This window comes from Barbus barbus (genome assembly GCF_936440315.1).
Source record: "Barbus barbus genome assembly, chromosome: 14".
Lineage (NCBI taxonomy): Eukaryota > Metazoa > Chordata > Actinopteri > Cypriniformes > Cyprinidae > Barbus > Barbus barbus.
The window spans coordinates 25879512-25899464 of record NC_136742.1 but is presented as its reverse complement, the minus strand read 5'-3'; the positions used below and the strand labels follow the sequence as shown (position 1 = coordinate 25899464).

The following is a 19953-nucleotide window of genomic DNA, read 5'->3' as shown; positions in this document are numbered from 1 at the left end:
AGCTCGTTAGAAGAGACTGAAATGGGTCCGACCTGAAATGGGTCAGAAAAGGTGATGAGAGTTGAGAGAAAATGCGGTGCGTGCCAGACCTGCTGGTAGCTCTTAAAGAAACAGCAGCTAAATAACCTAATAACCAGCTGCTGTGATGTCTGTTCATCAAGAACAAAAGAAAAAAAGAGGAAAACCAATAACTTTTATAGTTAAGGATTCATCTGTATTTAGTTTAGAATTTAGTGTATGATAACTTTATTCAATTTCTGTATATTTCTGCTGAGGGGCACAGGTAGATCTGACATTTACTGTATTATAATGGGTTTATGTGAAGATTAGAAGTTATTTTTAAAATCTAATAAATGTTAAAACGGATAGCTCTTAATTATAATGTAAAGTTCAATGGCTATAGTCAACATTTTACAGGGAAATCAGTATTAATTGGTATCAGTGATACTGGCCTTCAGTCATAAACAAAGATGCCATTAAACCAATATTAAAAATATACGGCCTTTATGTTGTTTGTACATTAATTTGAAGATTGAATGTGAAATCATTGCAATATAAAAGTATATTTAAAAACTTTAATATTCGGTAGGATTAATCGCGAATAATTTCAGAAAAATGTTAGTTAATTTTTTTTTATCAATTGAGAGCACTAATATATACATATACATACATATGCATACACACATATATACACATACATATATATATTGATTTTTATTAATAATAAATTAATATTAAACATTAATATATAATACATATTCATGTAATAAAAATAATTTAAAAAGTAAATTTAAAATCATAAGAAAGCTAGTATCTAATATCTAATCTAACAATATCTAATCTGATGTAATCTAATATAAACAACATATGTTTGTTAATAAAAAAAAAAAAAAAAATGTAAACATAAAATAAAAGTAATATAATACAATATAATATAATAAGGAATTTCTTTTGTTTGCAAGTCTGTTGAACATATCAGCATATTACAAATGACATTTGTAAATCACCTCCACCTGAGCTAATTCTTGCCATGCTGGAGGATGCAGGACAAAATGGTTTGAGAGCCGTCTCCCTGAATACACATTACTAGAAAAACAGGGTCGTGAACCTCAACACATCACTTACACAACACAATACATCACTTATCCTCCATGTAAATCAAATCTACGTGCAAGTCGGGTGCATGTACGGCTTCCAGAAAGTACAAAGAACATTTGAGACTAGTACTTTAAACTATGTCTTATTCCATCTGTATGTACTAAAAAGAAAAGTGGTGCATGACGGGGCGGCGAGAGATCTAGTGGAGCTACGGCTGAGACGGAAGTGCTGAAACCGAGAGATAAATAAGTGACAGCTGGAGCTTTTTGCACTTCTACATCTAATGTACCCTGTCAAAAGCAGCCAGCAGAGAGATGGATCGAGATCACAGACCTGAATACCTGCACTTATCGCCACTTATCACCTGCGCTCGCATTTCTGAGGTTAATGCGAGAGGCATTTTGGGGCCACGTGCTGCCATCTGAAGACTTCATAAGCTTGGAAGTTTGAAACGAACAGCATCAGAGATTTTTTGCAGTGTTTATTCCTGGCCCAAAAATGCAGAGTAACTGTGTCGCAGTTTACGCCGACTGATCCTGGCTGGAAGCTGTAAATAAAGTAAACTTGATGTTTTGTAAGCCAACATGAGGCCCCGTGTTGTAGGGCCCCATATTGTACGGAGGAAATTGCTTGTCATGCTCTATCAGAGGAGGGAAGATCTCTTGCTAATAGCAGGTGCGCCAAGCGTCTGGGGTATTTGCGGGAACGAGCAGAAAACAACTCATTTACCTCAGAGCAAGAGAAAAATTATGCGTTTGTGGCTAAGTAATGCTGCTTTATGTGATGCTCTCTAAAGCTTCATTTCTCCGCTCGTTGCAGTCAAATTGTTGTGGTGGCTCAGCACAGCTGGCAACAGGCGTGGTGTTAATCGCCATATGACTTCCATCACAGTAAAAAACGGAAGCGAGAACAAGCTGAAAGCAAGAAATAGGCAAATTAGTGTAATTGAAAATGGCGCATTAAAAACTCAGAGCTCTTTGTTGTCAGGAGGAATGGCGTTTGCATTATGCGAACGGTACACAATAGCCGTGTCACTCAGCGCAGCACGCTGGCATTAAAGATGCAAGAGACGGTTCCAGTATTGTTTAGTGAACGACAAAAGGATACCGTGTGTATTTACAGTAAAGATGTCTCCTGACAGAAACAAATGACTGTGGACCGAGTGAAGATGATTAATTTCCTCTGCCTACTGTAAACAAGTCAAATGCATTTTTAATCATTCCAGAAAAATAACGGTAATAACGAGCCATTGGCCCACGGACTGCTAATGAGCTGCGATATGTTTGAGTCTCCCAGACACAACACTGAGAAATATCCGTGTTTCCCACCCCAAATCCCTCCTGAAAGAATATATGGAGACGACTGCAGAAAAACTGAGACTGAAGGAAGGTCTGGGCAGCAGTTATGATGAAACAGATGTTATGATCATTAGCACTGACGGCATCATTTATCCTGCTCTGCCCTGCCTGTGGAGCTCGAGCGAATGCTTCACAGTTCATGTAATTATGTTGCTTAAGCAGCTTTTATCAGATTGCCATTGTTTGGGATTTGCTAGGCAACTAAAATGAGGTAGTAGGGTTCAGTCACATGGTTTTAGTGTAAACATACACCCAATAAAAGCACCTACGCTTGTGTCATTTTTATCCCTCAGAACAGTGCGTTGTGTGTTAGGGCTCCAGACTGCGACTGTTTGTCCTGCACTTAGTGCTACTAAAATGTGTTAGAGGTTTCACTGGTCACTAAAACCAAACCACTTTATATTGTGTCCCTAATACCCATGTACTTTTATAGTAACTAGATGTGCACGTAGTATGTAATCACAGTGTAAGTACACATTGGTACATAGTATCTACAGCTGTAATATTTCTGTAACTACACATGTAACAACCCTCAAAATGGTATGTGTAAGTACAAATGTGTAACAGGACATTGGTAACAACACTTGTTTTACTTCCCTTTTTTTTACTTCCCAGTCTGGACATACATGTTCACGTCATCCTTGACAAAACACATGAGCTATAATAAAGCAGGACTAAAATTAAGTATTTGTGCAGCCATTGATCTCTGTCAAGGTATAGAAAAATCTAAACAACATATGGGACTTGCCAGGGGTTATGTAAAATGAATTATAGAGCAAGAAAAAAAAAAGATGAAAATCAATGTGTGATCCATTAAGGAGTTAAGTGCTATGTTCTGACAGGTGGCTCTGTCCCAGGCTGCTCACATCAGTGATGGAAAACCATCCGGGCGTAAATAATGTAGGAATAAATCAGCCAGAGATTAATCCTCTCATCGTTCAGGAGAGGAAACCCAGCGCTGGACTAAATCACTGCAAACAACATCAGCTTCTGAAGCATCTATGAATGCGGCCGTTTGCTTCGCCTGTGCTGAGGAGCATGTGCAGTATTTGCATGAAGGCCGTCTCTCAAGACGATGAAAGATTCATCAAAGAGCCCGGTCCTGCTTTGAGTGCTAGCCAAGGCGCCGGAGCAGTCAGCAACTAGAGAAGAAATCACACCGCTTTTCAGTTTTAGCACCACCTCAACCCATCCAGACGCTTTATGTTATATGCATGCGTATATGCAATATGAAATGGCCACGTAGCCTGGCAGAAGTAGAAACTATATTGATCTGACGCATCCAAAGAAAACCTAAACAGTCGTCCCTATGCAGAAGATGTAGTTATCATTCTCCAATGATGATTTAGTCGTGCAGTGTTAGGGGAATCCTATAATAGGTTTGGTCTCCAAAAGATTGCATTTTCCAAAGCTCAGTAAGAATTTAAAGCCAGACACATTTACTAAGATCTCTCGCTGCGGCTTAATGTGTGCGGCTACCTGAAGGCTATCTCCTGTAATCAACATTTCTCAGTTCAGGGCACACATTATTATGCAGGTAGGCAGGAGGGCGTCTCATTATCCTGAGTGTGTGAGATTACTACACTGAAGGACTTTCATCAGCACTGTGCTTGAGTCCTGGACTCTGTGCTGCCCACTTTGTATTCAACCATGTCGTGCCTCCCCCATCAATACACGATGATGAAACTAGCTTGCGTCTTGCTGAGAGAACAATAATGTAGTGTTCAAAGATTTATATCGCTGTTAGACTATTCTCAACAAGGGAGATAGCGGAGACCTCCACTGTTATCCGAAACGATGTTTGACAACCAACCATTCTCTTCAACAGACAGTGTTTCGTTTCGTCACACACCCATCTCGTGTAACCCATCATACAGAATCTCAGTGTAGGATGACATATAGAAATCAGCATGTTAGAATGATTTCTGAAGGATCATGTGACACTGAAGACAGAAGTGATGATGCTGAAAATTCAGCTTTGCATCACATGAATCAAACTCTAACCATATACTAAGTTCATGTAGTTAATTAATATTACTTAGTACTTAAATGTATAATTACACTGTAGCAAAGACACTCAAATTAGTATAGCCAAATTATTTAAATTAATAAGTCTAGAATAATGTATTTCACTAATGCTCTCACAAAGCATTCATGCCTATTGAACGCCCCACAAACCTTATAGCATCATACTGCCCAGCCCAATTCAAAGCTTTTACTGAGACATGACCTCTATATGTCATCCTACACTGAGATTCTGTATGACGGGTTACATGAGATAGGTGTGTGAAAACTGTTATGCTGCTTAATATTTTTGCGGAAACCATATATATTTTTTTTTTATAAAAATAATAAAAATTAAGATATCTCAGATATATTCTCCTATTCAAGACCATTAATAAAACATGAAATACAAGAACAACTGTTTAACATCGTACACGCTCAAGCTCGTTGAGTCATTCCTCCAGGAAAAATAACACGCTACCCATAGGAACTCCTCTTTCTTCTGCAGCACTAGTATAGCTATTCTGTGCTAGTAGGAGGAAGAGTCACAGTGGAGATGAGAGATGTCTGTTCTGCTGAAGGGTCTGCCTTACATCAACACAACCGCACAAGCCCGACGCAGCTCACACGGTGATCCGTTTCCTCTCCGGACAAAGCTCTGTTTCGCACTGCACAAATTAAAGCTTACACTATCACCGAGAACACATTTGCTGCGGGACACAACGAGAAAGCCCCGAGTATCAGCAGAAAATGCCACTCTTTTGATTTGAATCAGATCCTTCACGTTCTGCCAAATGCTGCTGGGAAAATCTAATTTACAGGAAGGGAGATCGGAAATATGAGCAAAGTTCTGCATTAGCCTGATTCAATGAAGCCTTGGAAATGGGCTTTGTGTGTGTGCTTCAGGTCACGCTTGAGAGTCCAACATCTTTTTTGGTTTCAAAAAGGCTTTCAATTTAGCAGAGTGGGCACAGAGCTTCCTGGATGTGCCGGGATCTCAGAACGAGCTCTAAGTGGGATGGTGTGTGTGTGTGTTTGTTTGACTTGGCTCTATGTCTGGGCAAACAGCCGGACCACCGGGACAAGACAGACCTGAGGCCCCTGTGGCTCTCCTGAGAGGCCTATTGTGTCCTGCCAACTATAAATGTCACTGATTTCCAACAGTTTCACACAGAGATTCAAGGAAACGGTCTTTAAATGCACCGAGAACAAATGCGTGCTATAAGCTTCCAGCTTCCTTCAGGCGGCGTGTCAATTATAGCCAGCTTGCATATCAAATCCTTTGGCCATATGCACACATTCAGTCTGGTAAAACATGAAAAAACATCTGTACTCTCCAGGTTTACATACCTCTTTGCCTGAGAGATAATAGGCGGACAGCAGGCCTCCAACGAAACGGATGTTCACTTCAAAGACGGAGATTTCGGCATTCTGAGGGAATAAAACACAGGAAAACAAAAAGAGGTGAATATTTAAGCTCATAAAAACACCGCGACTGGCTCACCTTGAACTGCAGACTGTAACAATAGCGGGGGAAAAAAAATGTGTGAGTACTACAAACACACTTCGCCCTCACACACCAAATACAAAGAGAGAAAACAATACAACAGAGCTGATAAAGCTCTGCTGAGATTGAGTACAGATACAAACAAGATCCCATAGGAGGGTGAAATCTGAGTGTGGATATTTTCTGTGTATCTGGGAAACCATGGCTGCTGGAGAAAGGGGAATCCTATGGCGCATGTTACATTAACAAAAACACTCACTCACAGGATACAGAGCTATAAAGAGAGGATGCTTCTGAGAGTATCTTCAAATAATAATAAAAAAATATATATAATTTCAACAAAAAACCTCTCTGATGTTATACTTTCATCTTATATTTATCTGCAGTTAAGAATACTTACAGCACTATTACATCTGACAATATGCTTTCAAACAGTTTTATACTAGTATATATATATATATATATAAAATAGCAATATAATATGTTTACTTTACCTGTACAGTATATTTTAAAAGATATCTTATTCTAAATATATAAAACAATCTTTAAATAACAAAATATTTAAATGATGATGATGATTATTATTATTATTATTATTATTATTATTATTATTATTATTATTATACAAATTATACATTTAATTAGTTATTTTTACAAATTTTAATTGTATACTCATGTTTCTCTATGTTTACCTTATGTCTTATTCCAATTTTAATATACATTCATGTATTTAAGACTAAATAGCGTGAATAGCCCATATTTACAGTGTAAATTTATTTATTTATTTATATATATTTATATTATTTTTTTATTTATTTTTTTTAATTGCCAAAGCAGCATCTATGGCAAGATCAATGATTTTTTAAAGAAACAAATAGCAGCAACATATAGTAGTAACGAAAAACTGAAAGCTAAAAAGAAAGGATTTTTCTTAGTGAATTTTTTTTTTTAAACATCCATTTGAGTAAAAACATTGCCTAGTGGCATTTAAAGCAGTACATTCCAACAAAATGATTACATTTTCTTTGTTTTCTTGTTGGTGCAGAGTGCTAATTTAATTCAAAAATGGTATTAGGGCTAAAAAGTTTCAGAACCACAGTTTTAAACTATTTAAAACTAGAAAAAAAAGAGATTGTGGGTGTTTGGACAACCTAAACTCAACCAAGTACCTTAGAGCAGTAATTGTAGTTTGGAAGAGTTTGCATTATATTGCATTAATTTTTCAATCTGGCCCTGTGTAACCTGCGGCATGAAACCGCAAGTCTCATTTAGCCTTTGCCAAGTAGCGTTATACAGTCTCGTCTGATGGTTTATGAGGTGAAATATTTGTGTCTCTGCACCGTCTCTGGGCAACCAAACAATAATGACCCACTTATTGCTTAGCATAGGCTTCACGCACCATCAAAACCATTTCATGACGGCGCACAGGTGGCGCAGCAGATAAAAAAAAATTGCATCACATTGGTAAATATCCGGTTCAGGGTAAGATAAATGGCTGATGTCTTGGGGTGGTTGGGGGTGTTATGGATAGCCTCCTCTCAAATGCTTAAATGGTTCCAGTGACAACGGGGCACCAGATGTTTCCAGATGATGACTCAAGCCTTTTGTGGTTTATAGAGGGATCTGTCAGAAACTGGCACAAAAAGACCATGACAAATGCTTTCTTGCACATGTTAAGTTGGGGAAAAATATAAAATGAAGAAAAACTTCAGGTAAACATTGTAAGCTCCTTGGTAAAACTGGTCAGAACCATTGGTGTAAATGGTAAAGCCTGAGAATATCCTTTTGCTCAGCCACCGTGAATTGGACTGACGTGTAAAACAAAAAAGTGGGGCAAACATACCGACAAAAACCTCCACAAGACACTTCAAAAGTTCACTTCTGAGTGTTGTGAAATCATCTCCCTGCACACATGAATATGTACAAAGTCAATGGGGAATCAGTAGAAGATAGAAGAGACAAAAGCAGCCAAGCAAAACCTCCACTGACTCCGCAAACTCTGCAATTATTTAAGAGCTACCGAGGCCTTAGCTATGCTAAGAAAAAAATAAAGTGAACTAAATCACAGATATTGATGAGGAAAGGAAAAACCCTTGGCTTAAAAAAAAAAAAAAACTCTTCTGCAACAGACTGGAGGACAGTTAAGATACAGACAACTAAGACGGTCATCTATATAGTCACAGATACAGTCAGCAAAAATTGCTTTGCCTATGAGGAATACTAATTCAGATTATGTTTGTGTTCAGTTAAACGGTAATAAAGAAATGATTATTACAGATTCGTGTAAAAAAATACCATATTGACCCAAATATAAGACGACCCTCCTTTTTCCAGATGTACTTTTTGGAAAAAGGCTTTTTGAAAACCAAATCTTGTGTTTTACTGAGATAAAAAAAATTAAATTATTAAATTATTTTCAGATTGCATATTTTTCCTATTTTAATTTTTGTTTTGAAAGTAGCCTATGGTAAATACTGGTTGAATGTACCAAGTAGCAACTCTAATCAAACACACCTGCCTTTTATTTTCATGCGATCCTGAAGACCGCAATTAGTTGCTTCAGGTGTGTTTGATTAGAGTTGGAGCTGAACTTTGCCGGACAGTCGAATGCCAGGAACAGGGTTGGGCACCCCTGCTTTAAAGGCTTGCACACACAACTGCACTGTAAAAAAAAAAAGTTGAGCCAACTTAAAATTAAGGCAACCAGCTTCAGCAGATTTTTGAGTTCTCAACTTGTTGTTTTAAGTTTATACAACAAAAAGTTGAGAATCTCCTACAAAAATAACTTGAGAACTCAAAAATCTGCTGAAGCTGGTTGCCTTAATTTTAAGTTGGCTCAACTTTTTTTTTTTTTTTTTTTTTTTTTACAGTGTGTGAAATGGGGCTTTGTGCTCGTGATGTGTATCCTCTCTCATTCGTCACAAATCCAAATATCCCATAATATTTCCATATTTGCGATGTAACGTATATGAATGCTAAACTATTATTTATTATCTAAATTATAGGCTTTGTACTTCAGTTGTGTTCCAACGGGGATAAAACGCATCATAAACGAGGCATTTGTTGCATCCAGTGGGGACATAATTACTTATAACGACTCATACAGTCTTACAAGGCGCAACGAGTCATGTCTAACACCAACATAGCACCATGTCTGCATTTGTGATCAGAGAAACAACAAACAACAAGCACTACTCTACACTGCTCAAAACTCGTGTTTGAATCGTCAGTGGTCTCCACGACATTATCTCCACGACATGGTGCCGGCGGCAGCAACAATACTACAGGGAGAATAATCATCCCGCCTTCTTTCATTGCGTAAACATTTGGGAGGTGTTTTGCAAATGTTCCCACACCGTGACGTAGACATGTGGGGGCGTGTTTAAATGAGCCGTTTTAGGAGGCCGTGGCAGTGTCTTAACTTTGATAAAGAATATCATATGACCCCTTTAAGAAAGACTAAAAGACTATAAGAAGCGGTCATAAATGTGACCCTGGACCATGTCTTAAGTCGCTGGGGTATATTTGTAGCAATAGCCAAAAATACAATGTATGGGTCAAAATTATTGATTTTTCTTTTATGCCAAAAATCATTATGACATTAAATAAAGATCATGCTCCATGAAGATATTTTGTAAATTTCCTACAGTAAACATATCAAAACTTACTTTTTAATTAGCAATATGTATTGCTAAGAACTTCATTTGGGCAACTTTAAAGGCGATTTTCTCAATGTTTTGATTTTTTTTTTTGCACACTCAGATTCCAGATTTTCAATAGTTGTCTCTCGGCCAAATATTGCCCTATCATAACAAACCATACATCAATAGGAAGCTTATTTATTCAGATTTCAAATGATGTATGAATCTCAAATTTAAAAAACTGACCCTTATGACTGGTTTTGTGGTCCAGGGTCACAAATAAGTAACTTCTATCTCTATAGCAAACTTCAGATGAGTCTGAACTAGAGAGAATGGAAACAGATGGATACAATGAAGCATACTGTGCTTGGGTTCTGTATCTAATGGCGTGTCTCTGATTGTTAGGACTCATAAAAAGGGAAGGGATTTCTATTTTTATGCTTTTGATGAGGTTTTTCGATCCAGCAGCGGTATAGTGTCTCTGTGTGAAAGGTTATCTAACTCGGGTTTGAGTCCAGTTGGGATTTGTGGTCACTGCAACATAGCGGTCTTTTACAGCAGTGGGTGAATCTGACCTTCGATGATGCTGGCTTTTACAGGAATAAAAGAATCCCACAGCATAAAAGATGAGAGATCAGGACTGTTGATACAGTGAAGTGACTCTCCTCCTCCGTTCTGCTCCAGGCTCAGATTTCTCCGTCAAGCAATCTGATCATGACTTGTAAAACAACGGAATGTGCTAATGAGGATTCAGGAATGACCTGATAAACCAAAAACGCTGGACAACTAAAATACTGAGAATAAACAGATTAATCATATCTCCCAAAATAATCAATGAGTTGCCAAAGACTGAACCGCGCTTTGGTAAAACCTTTGAAACAGATGATAATATAAGCGTGATTCACAGATAGCCTTTACTTACACAGCTAAACACCTTTTAGCTTTTCAAAGATAACCGGATGATAGTGGAGGTCAAACGAAGCCGCATGACTAAACTTCCAATGGCTACAATTATTCTGCTAAAACAAGAGGCTTTCGTGCATCAGAAATGGGTTGCTTAGTATTCCAGAGACAAGCTGAATATTAATAACTGTTTCACAGGGGATTTTTGTGGACTCTTTCTTTGTTGGAATTGCTTGAGGGTAGAAAGAAAAGCCTTTCAATTAAAAGTTGTTTAACACTCTTCATTAAAGGATTGGACCCAGATACAGTCTACTCTCTTGCCTTAAATTGAGGTGCTAGGATGTACTGAAGGACTTCCGATGCTTAACTAACGGAAAACCCCTGCAGAATGTCTAATGAAATTACCTCACCATACAGATGCAGAGAACCGATCGAATAAACAAAGTGTTTTTTTTGTCTGGTTTATTCTGCGTCTTAATTCGCTCATCAACTTTGTTTAGTCATTTCTGGAGTGATCTGAACGCAGTATTGATTCCCTTTTGCTATTCACTTTCTTCATCATTAATCAGATTTCTGCCTTCATTTGCTGGTCTCAGTCCTTCTATTTCCCTAGTGGGTTCAGTTCTGAAGATGAAACCGTTCAGCACTTCTCATATTACTGAAGAGGTATTGACGTTTATAAAAGCCAGATAATTCCACCTCTAAAATCTAGTTGGATGAGTCACATAAAAAGCAGAAAAAAGCTCTTCTGATAAATTATATTCTAAATATATTATCGTTGAAAATTTGCCGTTTCATTTTTTTTATGCTTTTGTAAGTCTCTGCTTACCAATACAGTATAAACAGCAATATTGTGAAATATTATTACAAATTTGCAAGTGAAATAAATAAGAGTCCAGCTTTCTTCAGCTTTAGCTTAGCATAGATCATTGAATCGGATTAGACCATCTCGCTCAAAAATGACCAAAGAGTTTCGATATTTTTATATATTTTCTATAACATAACTACCTAGCTGGGGACTACTTTCAGGCGCTGCGTAATATCATTGCGTCTGCTGCAGCCATGGTACAGCAGCTAAGTTCCTTGATGATTACACCGGAATGAGAGTATAGTTCCTAAAAGTTCTCAAAGCTCCATTAAAAAAAGTCATTGTTCTGATTGAATCTGCTCTATTATTAAAGGGCAAATTTATAGCAAAGAAATATTTAATGATTAAAAAAAAAAAAAAAAAAATCAACCAGCTCAACAAAAAGGAGTATAAAAAGCTTGAGTCTTACCATGTTAAAGTCTAGGTTCCTTTCCACCCACTCGGTAGCAGCCTCAAACTCATCATACATCTCCATAATGTAGAGCGTGTCCAGCGCATCCACAATGGTGGCTCCTTTGAGACTACCTGTGGATAAATATGACAACAAACCATTTGAGAAGGCTTCCTGTGGGGCTACCTCTAGGATCAGAGCTGAAATAAACCGATAGCTTTATGATAAAGACCTCAGAGCCTTTGAGATATGGACCCTAATGCCCTGCCTAAATCCTGTAGAGAGCAAACAAACCATGGCTACAAGCCTACAACAAATAAAAACCTCGCGAGTTAACACCCTCAAAGGGAAGCCAAGGTTAAGACGAACAGATCTTACACAGACCATGTCAGATTACTTCAGTATTTTATAGATAACGTGAAAACATCAAAGTAGATAAAAGAAAGGAAGACGCTCAATAACTCTCTGGTGTTGTCAAAGACAGTGAAGAAAATACATTGACTCTTCAGTTCTATATGAATCAATTATTTACTGAATCAGTTTATTGTGAACAAAAATTCAGATTCACTAAACATTGTCCCAATGATAACTCAAATATGAAACATGTTTGTGCAATAAAATGTAGCTAGTTAATATATGTAATTATTATAATACAATTATTATTAACAACAATAATACAACTTATTAAAATAAAATTATTATTATTATTTCTTCAAAAATAGTTTATTATGCATTTTTATTTTACAATTTGACAAATTTACAATTATTATTTCTTCAACAATATTTTTTATTTTGTATTATTTTGTTACAAATTTACAAAAATTGTTTGAATTTAAAAATTTGATTGCTATTCCTATTATTATTATTTTTTATTATTATTGTTATTACTTCAATAGTGATTTTATTTTGTATTTTATATGACAAAATGTCCAAAAAAAAATGTAATTTAAAAATGTGTTTGCTATTATTATTATTATTATAAATGTATGACTTGATTAAAATATTTTTATAATTGTTTAAATAATTAATAATGATTAACTTATTAAATGCATTTATAATAATTATAATAATTATTCACTTATTAAAACTTAAATTAACATTTTAAATTAATATAATTTAAAATACATTTAATATACATTTAATAAGTACAATAAAGAAAGAGACAGCAGGAATTGATCAGATTTTTTCTGTTTTTAATTGAAAACTGCAAATTTTATGTTGGCCTCAAAATGCAAAGAAAAACAATCATATCTACCCATCTGTCCTATTTCAGGTCAATTCACAAATATTTTAGGCAGCATTTCCCAGCAAGATTCTCCGACAACATGATAAAAAGAAAAATGAATGCAACCAATTAAGGTGCTGATGTTATGAAACAAATTTGGGAAAGAAAATGGCATATGGTAACTGGCATAACTCTTCAACAACACGAAAGATGCTCGCCAGCAGTTTTGGCATTTGTACCGATTATGAACGCAGCAGGTTGGGCGACACTGCTTTTTGTACTTTAATAATTAAAGTCTGGCACTGCATGCGACCCTCTTCAAGAAATGCAAAGACCTGGCTTTGTTTAGTGATGTTGAAGACACAACAGAATTAGGGTGTTCAATATTTGCACAGAACATCTCAAACACCTCCAGCAGAGCATTCACACGCCTTTCCTTAGCGAGAGCCAATGAAATGATGGAAAATCCCCAAGAGAGTAAGTTACTGCAAGCGTTGGTGAGAAGATTTTGAACAGGAAAAACATTAACTGTCTGATATATTTGCTTTCGGATATCTGGCTTTTAAAAAACATGGATTTGACTTCCAAGAATCTTTTAAGGAGAAAAACGTGGGAGATGCAAGCATACCATGCCCCTTCATTTCCACAAGTGAAAGAGGACCACAACGAGGTGTCAAGAGAAACAGGATGTGCATATCAAACAAAACATCAAAAATTCCCTCCTGCTTTCTACAGCCACACTGCTCTTTAGGCAGAACAGTCTCATGCTGCAAAATCGCCCCGTCACAGAAGTTTTATGCTCTGACGTGGCCTTTTCAACTCGGACTACTTTGGTCTAAAGTCATTATTCCCTTATTTTAACACTGCTCCCTAAACCAAAATCACAGGTTACTGTAGGCTACACACTTTGTAAAAGCCAAGGAAACGGACAAAGATGAGTGTCATGCTAACCTACAATACTGAAGTAAAAGGACATGAGCTTGGGAAATTCAAGCAGCAAAGGTGAACCGAGAGAATGAGGCTGTGCGCGTATTAATATGGTCATAGATGTTCATTAGACCATAGACCTCATACATTTTTTTTGTATCGATATCTAGAATTTTAGGGCATAACTGCATTTATGGAGCTGTTGCCCTTCATCAAATTTGTCAACAGTCAACTGTATAAAATTTAAGATGACGTATATATAGGGCTGTCAATAAGAATCTGAAAAGCAGCAAGCTTTAAATTAATATTTTTACGTGCGTGAATAAATCCAACCACCCCTATAGATTTAAGTTTCACTTTCCATAATCCGTGACCGACAGATGCATCTTGGCGGCAGGGATTTAAATCTTAAATTCAAGACTCAAATTGACACAGGAAGAGAGAAAGATTGGATCATGTAGGGTACAAGTGATTTCAAAACATTTCAGCCACTTTATATATATCGTGTATATATTATTTATCTAGTATAAGATGCATTTGGTAAAGCGCTTCATTGTAGTACTACGGCGATTCTCTTCAGCGCGCTGCGCGAGCAGGACAAACAACAATGCAGAATATTAATAACTATGACTGGGACTGTCATATACATAACATTAAAATGAGAACACTATTATAATTAAACGCTGTGAATTTTTAGAGTTTCGTTTCCATGTTTCTGCACGTTGTTGCGTGAAGAACGCGTTCTGAGTTCATTCAGAGCCGCACAGACACATTCATGCATTTGGGGCATTTTGTGCAGATAGCCTACATATATTAACGTTATGTTGTATAAATAATGAAGCTTATACTATATGAGATCAATTATGAGTTAAATCCCATTGATTAAAAACCTGCTATCAGATGCTTCATTCTACTGGTCATCTTCAGTGCGCGCAGCTCAAAACAGAAATGCAGAACAATAACTTCTTTCATATACATAACGTTATAATGAGAGCACTATTGTAAAAGTGTAAAAAATTACGTTTAATGCTATCTTTTAATCAAAACATAAAACATTATTTTTGTATCTGTGAGGCGTCCGATGTGTTAACGTCAGTAATTATGACTGTCGAATGTCTGACTTGACTCTTGGTAATGTATTTTGTCGTTCAGATGAATCGACAAGATTGACATCTTGTCGTTCGGTACCAAATTTCGATACCTAAGGGGTTAATCTCATCAACGTCAGTGAGCCAATAAGCCTGCAGCACTAGGTGTGTTTGACTAGAAGTGACGCGGTGCTGATTGATCAGTGTTTGACATTCGCGAGAGTGATTCGAAAGCGCCCGGAGCAGTCTGCTCTCTACACCGTGCGGTTTTGTTTACTACACACAGACTGAAGCGCGCGTGACGCTCTCGGTGATTTCAGCGTCTGCCGTCTAAATGAGGACATAAACACACGAACAACATCTCCAGAACTGCTCTGAGAGTCACTTCATGAGCATTTTACCATTTGATTTTAGTAAAACTAGCGTCATATCACACAGAACTGTAAAGATATTCATGGCAACCCGACAAAATAAAAGTTCGGTTTAACTTGGAAGACACTGCGGCAGAAATATATTAATATTGTTCAGCAGAGTGTACATACTGCAACTACTAGGCTACTATTAAAATTATTAAAACTTTTTTCTTTTTTTAAGTAATGATCACAGCATTTCTTCCATGTTTTAATTTTAATAGTAAAATTGTGGTTGCCAAAATAAATTAATCAAATTTGATTTTCAATCTAATTTATAATCAAATTTATGTTTTATGCCTTCATTTGAAAACGAGATACAGAAGACAGAATTTCTGAGGAATATAAGGCTATTTTAAGAATAAATTTGAATAAACCAAGTTATTTTTATGCATTCAAATTATTAGACATACTGCACAGAAATTAATAACAATAAAACATATGGTGAAAAAAAAAAACACCCACTTATGAAAGTGGATAAAGATTTTCAATTTCTTGAAGTCTTTAACAACCTAGAATAAATAGAAATGATGATTCTGTCTGAGCTATGCGTTTTAAAACGAGCACGCACTAGTGTAAACTGAAAACTATTTGAGCTTTATTAAAATTATTTGCACTTATTTATTGTGTTGGATACATTTTGTTCCTTTGTGGAGTGGCTCAGGAGATGAGTCTTTGAGTCTGTATAAATATCAACAAGCTGAAAAAAAAGTTTTTTTTTTTTTTTTTTTTTAGGTAATGTAATCTTGTTAAAACTGATTTCATAAAATTGGTATCGAAAAAAAGTATCGTTCAGGAACCGGTATCGAACTCAAGGTATCGGTATCGAACATGTTTGAACGATACCCAGCCGACCCAAATCAGAACTATACAATCGTATCCTCTGAGATGTCCACTGCACAGGTTTAACAGAGTCTCTTAGACACTATAAACAGATTTTATCTATTCCAATTACACTGGTAAATTACAAACCAGCACTTAATGACCTGATAAAGCTATTCACAGTCATGGATTTCTGCTGAGAGCGTGTTGTGACCTTAAGTTAGAGTTGATGGGATACCAGTCTGCTTGTCTATCAATACAAAGATTCGATCTTATCACCAGTTGTACCCCTTGAGAAGGTTATGGGTCAAAGACGATAACAATCCGACGTCGAAAGTATAATCAACTATTGAACCATCTTCCATCCCAGTGCATGTTATAGATTAATCAATGAAACCAACAACTGGCCATTCTTAAGCAGGGGCAAAACTAACAAGAACACTAATGTTTGACGGTAACATCACGTGCTGGAGCTCATCTCAGCAAGGCCTGTATAACAGATGGCCGCTCATTTGGGATCTGAAAGAAAGCCATTACGACGAGTGAACCTCCTGGAAGCGGTCTTATCGAAATGAAGGTTGACCTCCAGAGCAATTTGGCAGGGGACTGACATTGGCAGCATCTGCAAGGTGGTACAATCCTGAATGTTTATTCTGGGCTGACAGATACTGGACAGTAATTCAAAGACCATTATCTGGCAGGACATTTTTTTTAAAGAAATGACCTTTTGACCCCCATGGTGCATGTCTACAAATAATCAAACTTGGGATACAAAGTAAAAGTTTCAAGCTATTTCAATAACACACCTACTCAATAAAACTCAAACAGCACTGAATTAGTATTTACATATAACTAATAATCATGCAGTCAAGACAATACTGATAATTTATGTAGTTTCAATTTACATTTGACAATTCTTCTATATGACTTTATTCTGTGACAGATATTTTGAAAAATGTATATTTTAATTTTATACAATGTAAAATTCAAAGGGGCTTTTTTTAAAAAGCACTGAGAAAAAAAGAACCAGTAATTTGTTCATAAATTAGACATCACTGATTGTGCTGTTCATTTGTTTGTGCATGCAACCAATAAGAGCAACGTAAAGTAGTGTTTTGTTTGTTTATTGTCCTATATTTTACCATATCCTCAACATATTCAATTCAGACTGCAAGTTCACAACTCAGCTAAAAAAATAATAAATAGTTTTGCCGCAGGGTTGTAGATTCAGCAGCAGGGTACGGTCGCTACTGAATTCAAACAGTAAAACATTACCTCCTCTAGTGACACTATTGTAATGAGGAAAATATATAAACAGACTGTATCAGTGAACAATCTCTAGTCAGAGCTTCTAAAGCAAAATACATGACTTCAAAAATAAGATTAGACTGGTGATTACAGCTGAAACATGAAGACTCGTCTGTTTGTAAGCACATCTCCAGACTCCTGAAGCCTGCTATGACACTGGACGATGGGCTTCAAGCAACAAACAAAACGCACATAAGCCGATGTCCGTCAAAACCAGACCATAATTCTTCCCGAGCGTCTGTAGGAATCCATCAGCCCTATTCAAGGCTGAACGTGCAAACACCGGTGCAACACAGCTGTCTGCTGAATCCTAAAAGCATCAAACCATTTAGTACCAAAGATGCTCCAATTTGTGTTTGCCAGCAGGCAGCCAACTGGCAGAAGAAAAACACACACACGCAAACACTAAAACCATTGCTTGAAATCACCCTCTTTAAACAGATGGGAGTTTCTTCAACTATGGGAACTTTCATGTCTCAGGGGTTGATTTTTATGATAACTAACAGATTGCAACTTTTTTTCTTGTTTTATGAAGGTCATATTAAAATATGAGACATTATAAGGGCAGGGGAGAGAGTTCACTCTTATAAAAACGAATGGGAGAAATTGTCATTTGCAATATGGCAGCTGTAGTCCGGTCTTACATTGTTAAAAGAGCCAGGTGCCTTTTTTATAGCACCATTGTTTGTTTATGCACTTCACGAGCATTTTACCATTTCATTTGAGTAAAACTAGCGTCATATCATATACACACAGAACTTTAAAAGGTATTCACAACCCGTCAAAATAAAAGTTAATAGGCTATATTACTATTATTTAGTAGAATGTACGTAATACTATTACTACTACTACAAAATTTAGGAAATAACCACAAAATATTTTTATTTTAATAGTAAATCTCCTTTATTTGCCAAAAATGTATAAATCAATTTTTGTTAAAATGTTAAATCAATGTTTCATGCCTTCATCTGATAACCAGTAAACTTTAAATACACAACACAGAATTTCTGAGGGGGAAAAAAAAAATTAAATTCATAAGGCTACTGTAAGAATAAATAAAAATAGTTTGTATGCATTCAAATAATTAGACATGCTAAAACAGAATTTGGTAACAAAACATAAGGTGAGAAAAAAAAAAAAACATTTCATACAGCCCTAAACATGTCATTTTTGTTATACTTTTAATAAATTAATGTTAAATTGTATAAGTGTCATGCTTTTAATTAATTAGACATGCTTTCTGATTAATAAAATTTACTTTGACCATTAAAAAGGAGTCCAGAAAAATTAAAACTGAAAAAAAAAAAAAAAAAACAGAATCCAGAAAAATTCAAACGGAGAAGACAGATTTTAGAAAAAAATAAAACTGAATTTGGGAAAAAATAAAATAGATTTCATAGGGTCCTGCTTAAGAACGTCGTTCAGATTTAAAAAAGGCCTTGGGAATTTTTACTGTAAATTATTTAGTTTTGCTGCTTTTCAAATGCCTTATGCATAGATTTTATTGTTTTACCCTGATCACTGACCCAGCTGTTTAATGTCAACTTATGAAATTCCATCATGAAAATATTTTTTTTTTTAAATATGGCCGTGTAAATAAACATTCAAGATTTACAAATTTACACAAATGACAACTATCATAATTTTGGTAATAAAAGTTATTAATTTTGTTATTTGTATATATGTGTTATATTAGAATTTATTAAAGTTCTAAACTAATATTTTAAACTTCATGTTATAATATAACACAATACTATTATTTTGCAGCTAAATTTATTTGTTATAGTTATAAAGTATTTATTTTTAAATAACTAAAACGTAAAAAAGCCATAATATATTTTTCCACAAATCAAGAAGCATGTTTTAAAGAAACCTGCAAGTAATTATTATAAGTGTATATATATGAACTGATAAGATATAAAAATATTTTAAATTAATATTTAAACTTTATACCACAATTGATATTTTAGCTGCTAAAAATATATTAATTTGCTTTATAAAATACTAATGTTTTAATAACTTCAATATTTAAAAATATAAATAATATTTTGCTGCAAATCAAAGGCTAGAGTTTAACAAGAAATCTGAAGCAAGTTAAGAAAAAGTCAAGGTAAAGTTCTGCTTCCAAACAAAGACCCATTTTAATTCAAATCCAACACCTCTGCTAGTCCCTTTTTTATTCAGTTCCTGACCTGTGCCCCAAACACCGCTAAGCATATGACTTTTGTTGGGCCATTAATACAAGTGAGGCTGTATACTGACAGAACATCATGGTTCAGCAGCCACTGTGCTAAATTAGCACACAAGGGCTTAGAGCCAGACTGATGCCTTCTTCCTCTTTCCTGCCACTTATCTATGCTCTTCTGCACTTCTAAAAATGTGATGCATTTTTATTTAATTGCA

The 19953-nt window shown here is 35.8% G+C and overlaps 1 protein-coding gene across 1 annotated transcript in view; it reads right to left on the bottom strand.

Annotated features, from left to right (window-relative positions):
* The window catches only part of LOC306880282 (mannosyl-oligosaccharide 1,2-alpha-mannosidase IA-like), a 118534-nt gene that overhangs the window by 60581 nt on the left and 38000 nt on the right, over positions 1 to 19953 (bottom strand). Inside the window, exons 3-4 of the mRNA XM_079433725.1 lie at positions 11789 to 11904; positions 5811 to 5891 (exon numbers count right to left, since the gene is read on the bottom strand). Coding sequence (XP_079289851.1) covers positions 5811 to 5891; positions 11789 to 11904 — 197 coding nt within the window. The remainder of the gene's footprint in view (positions 1 to 5810; positions 5892 to 11788; positions 11905 to 19953) is intronic.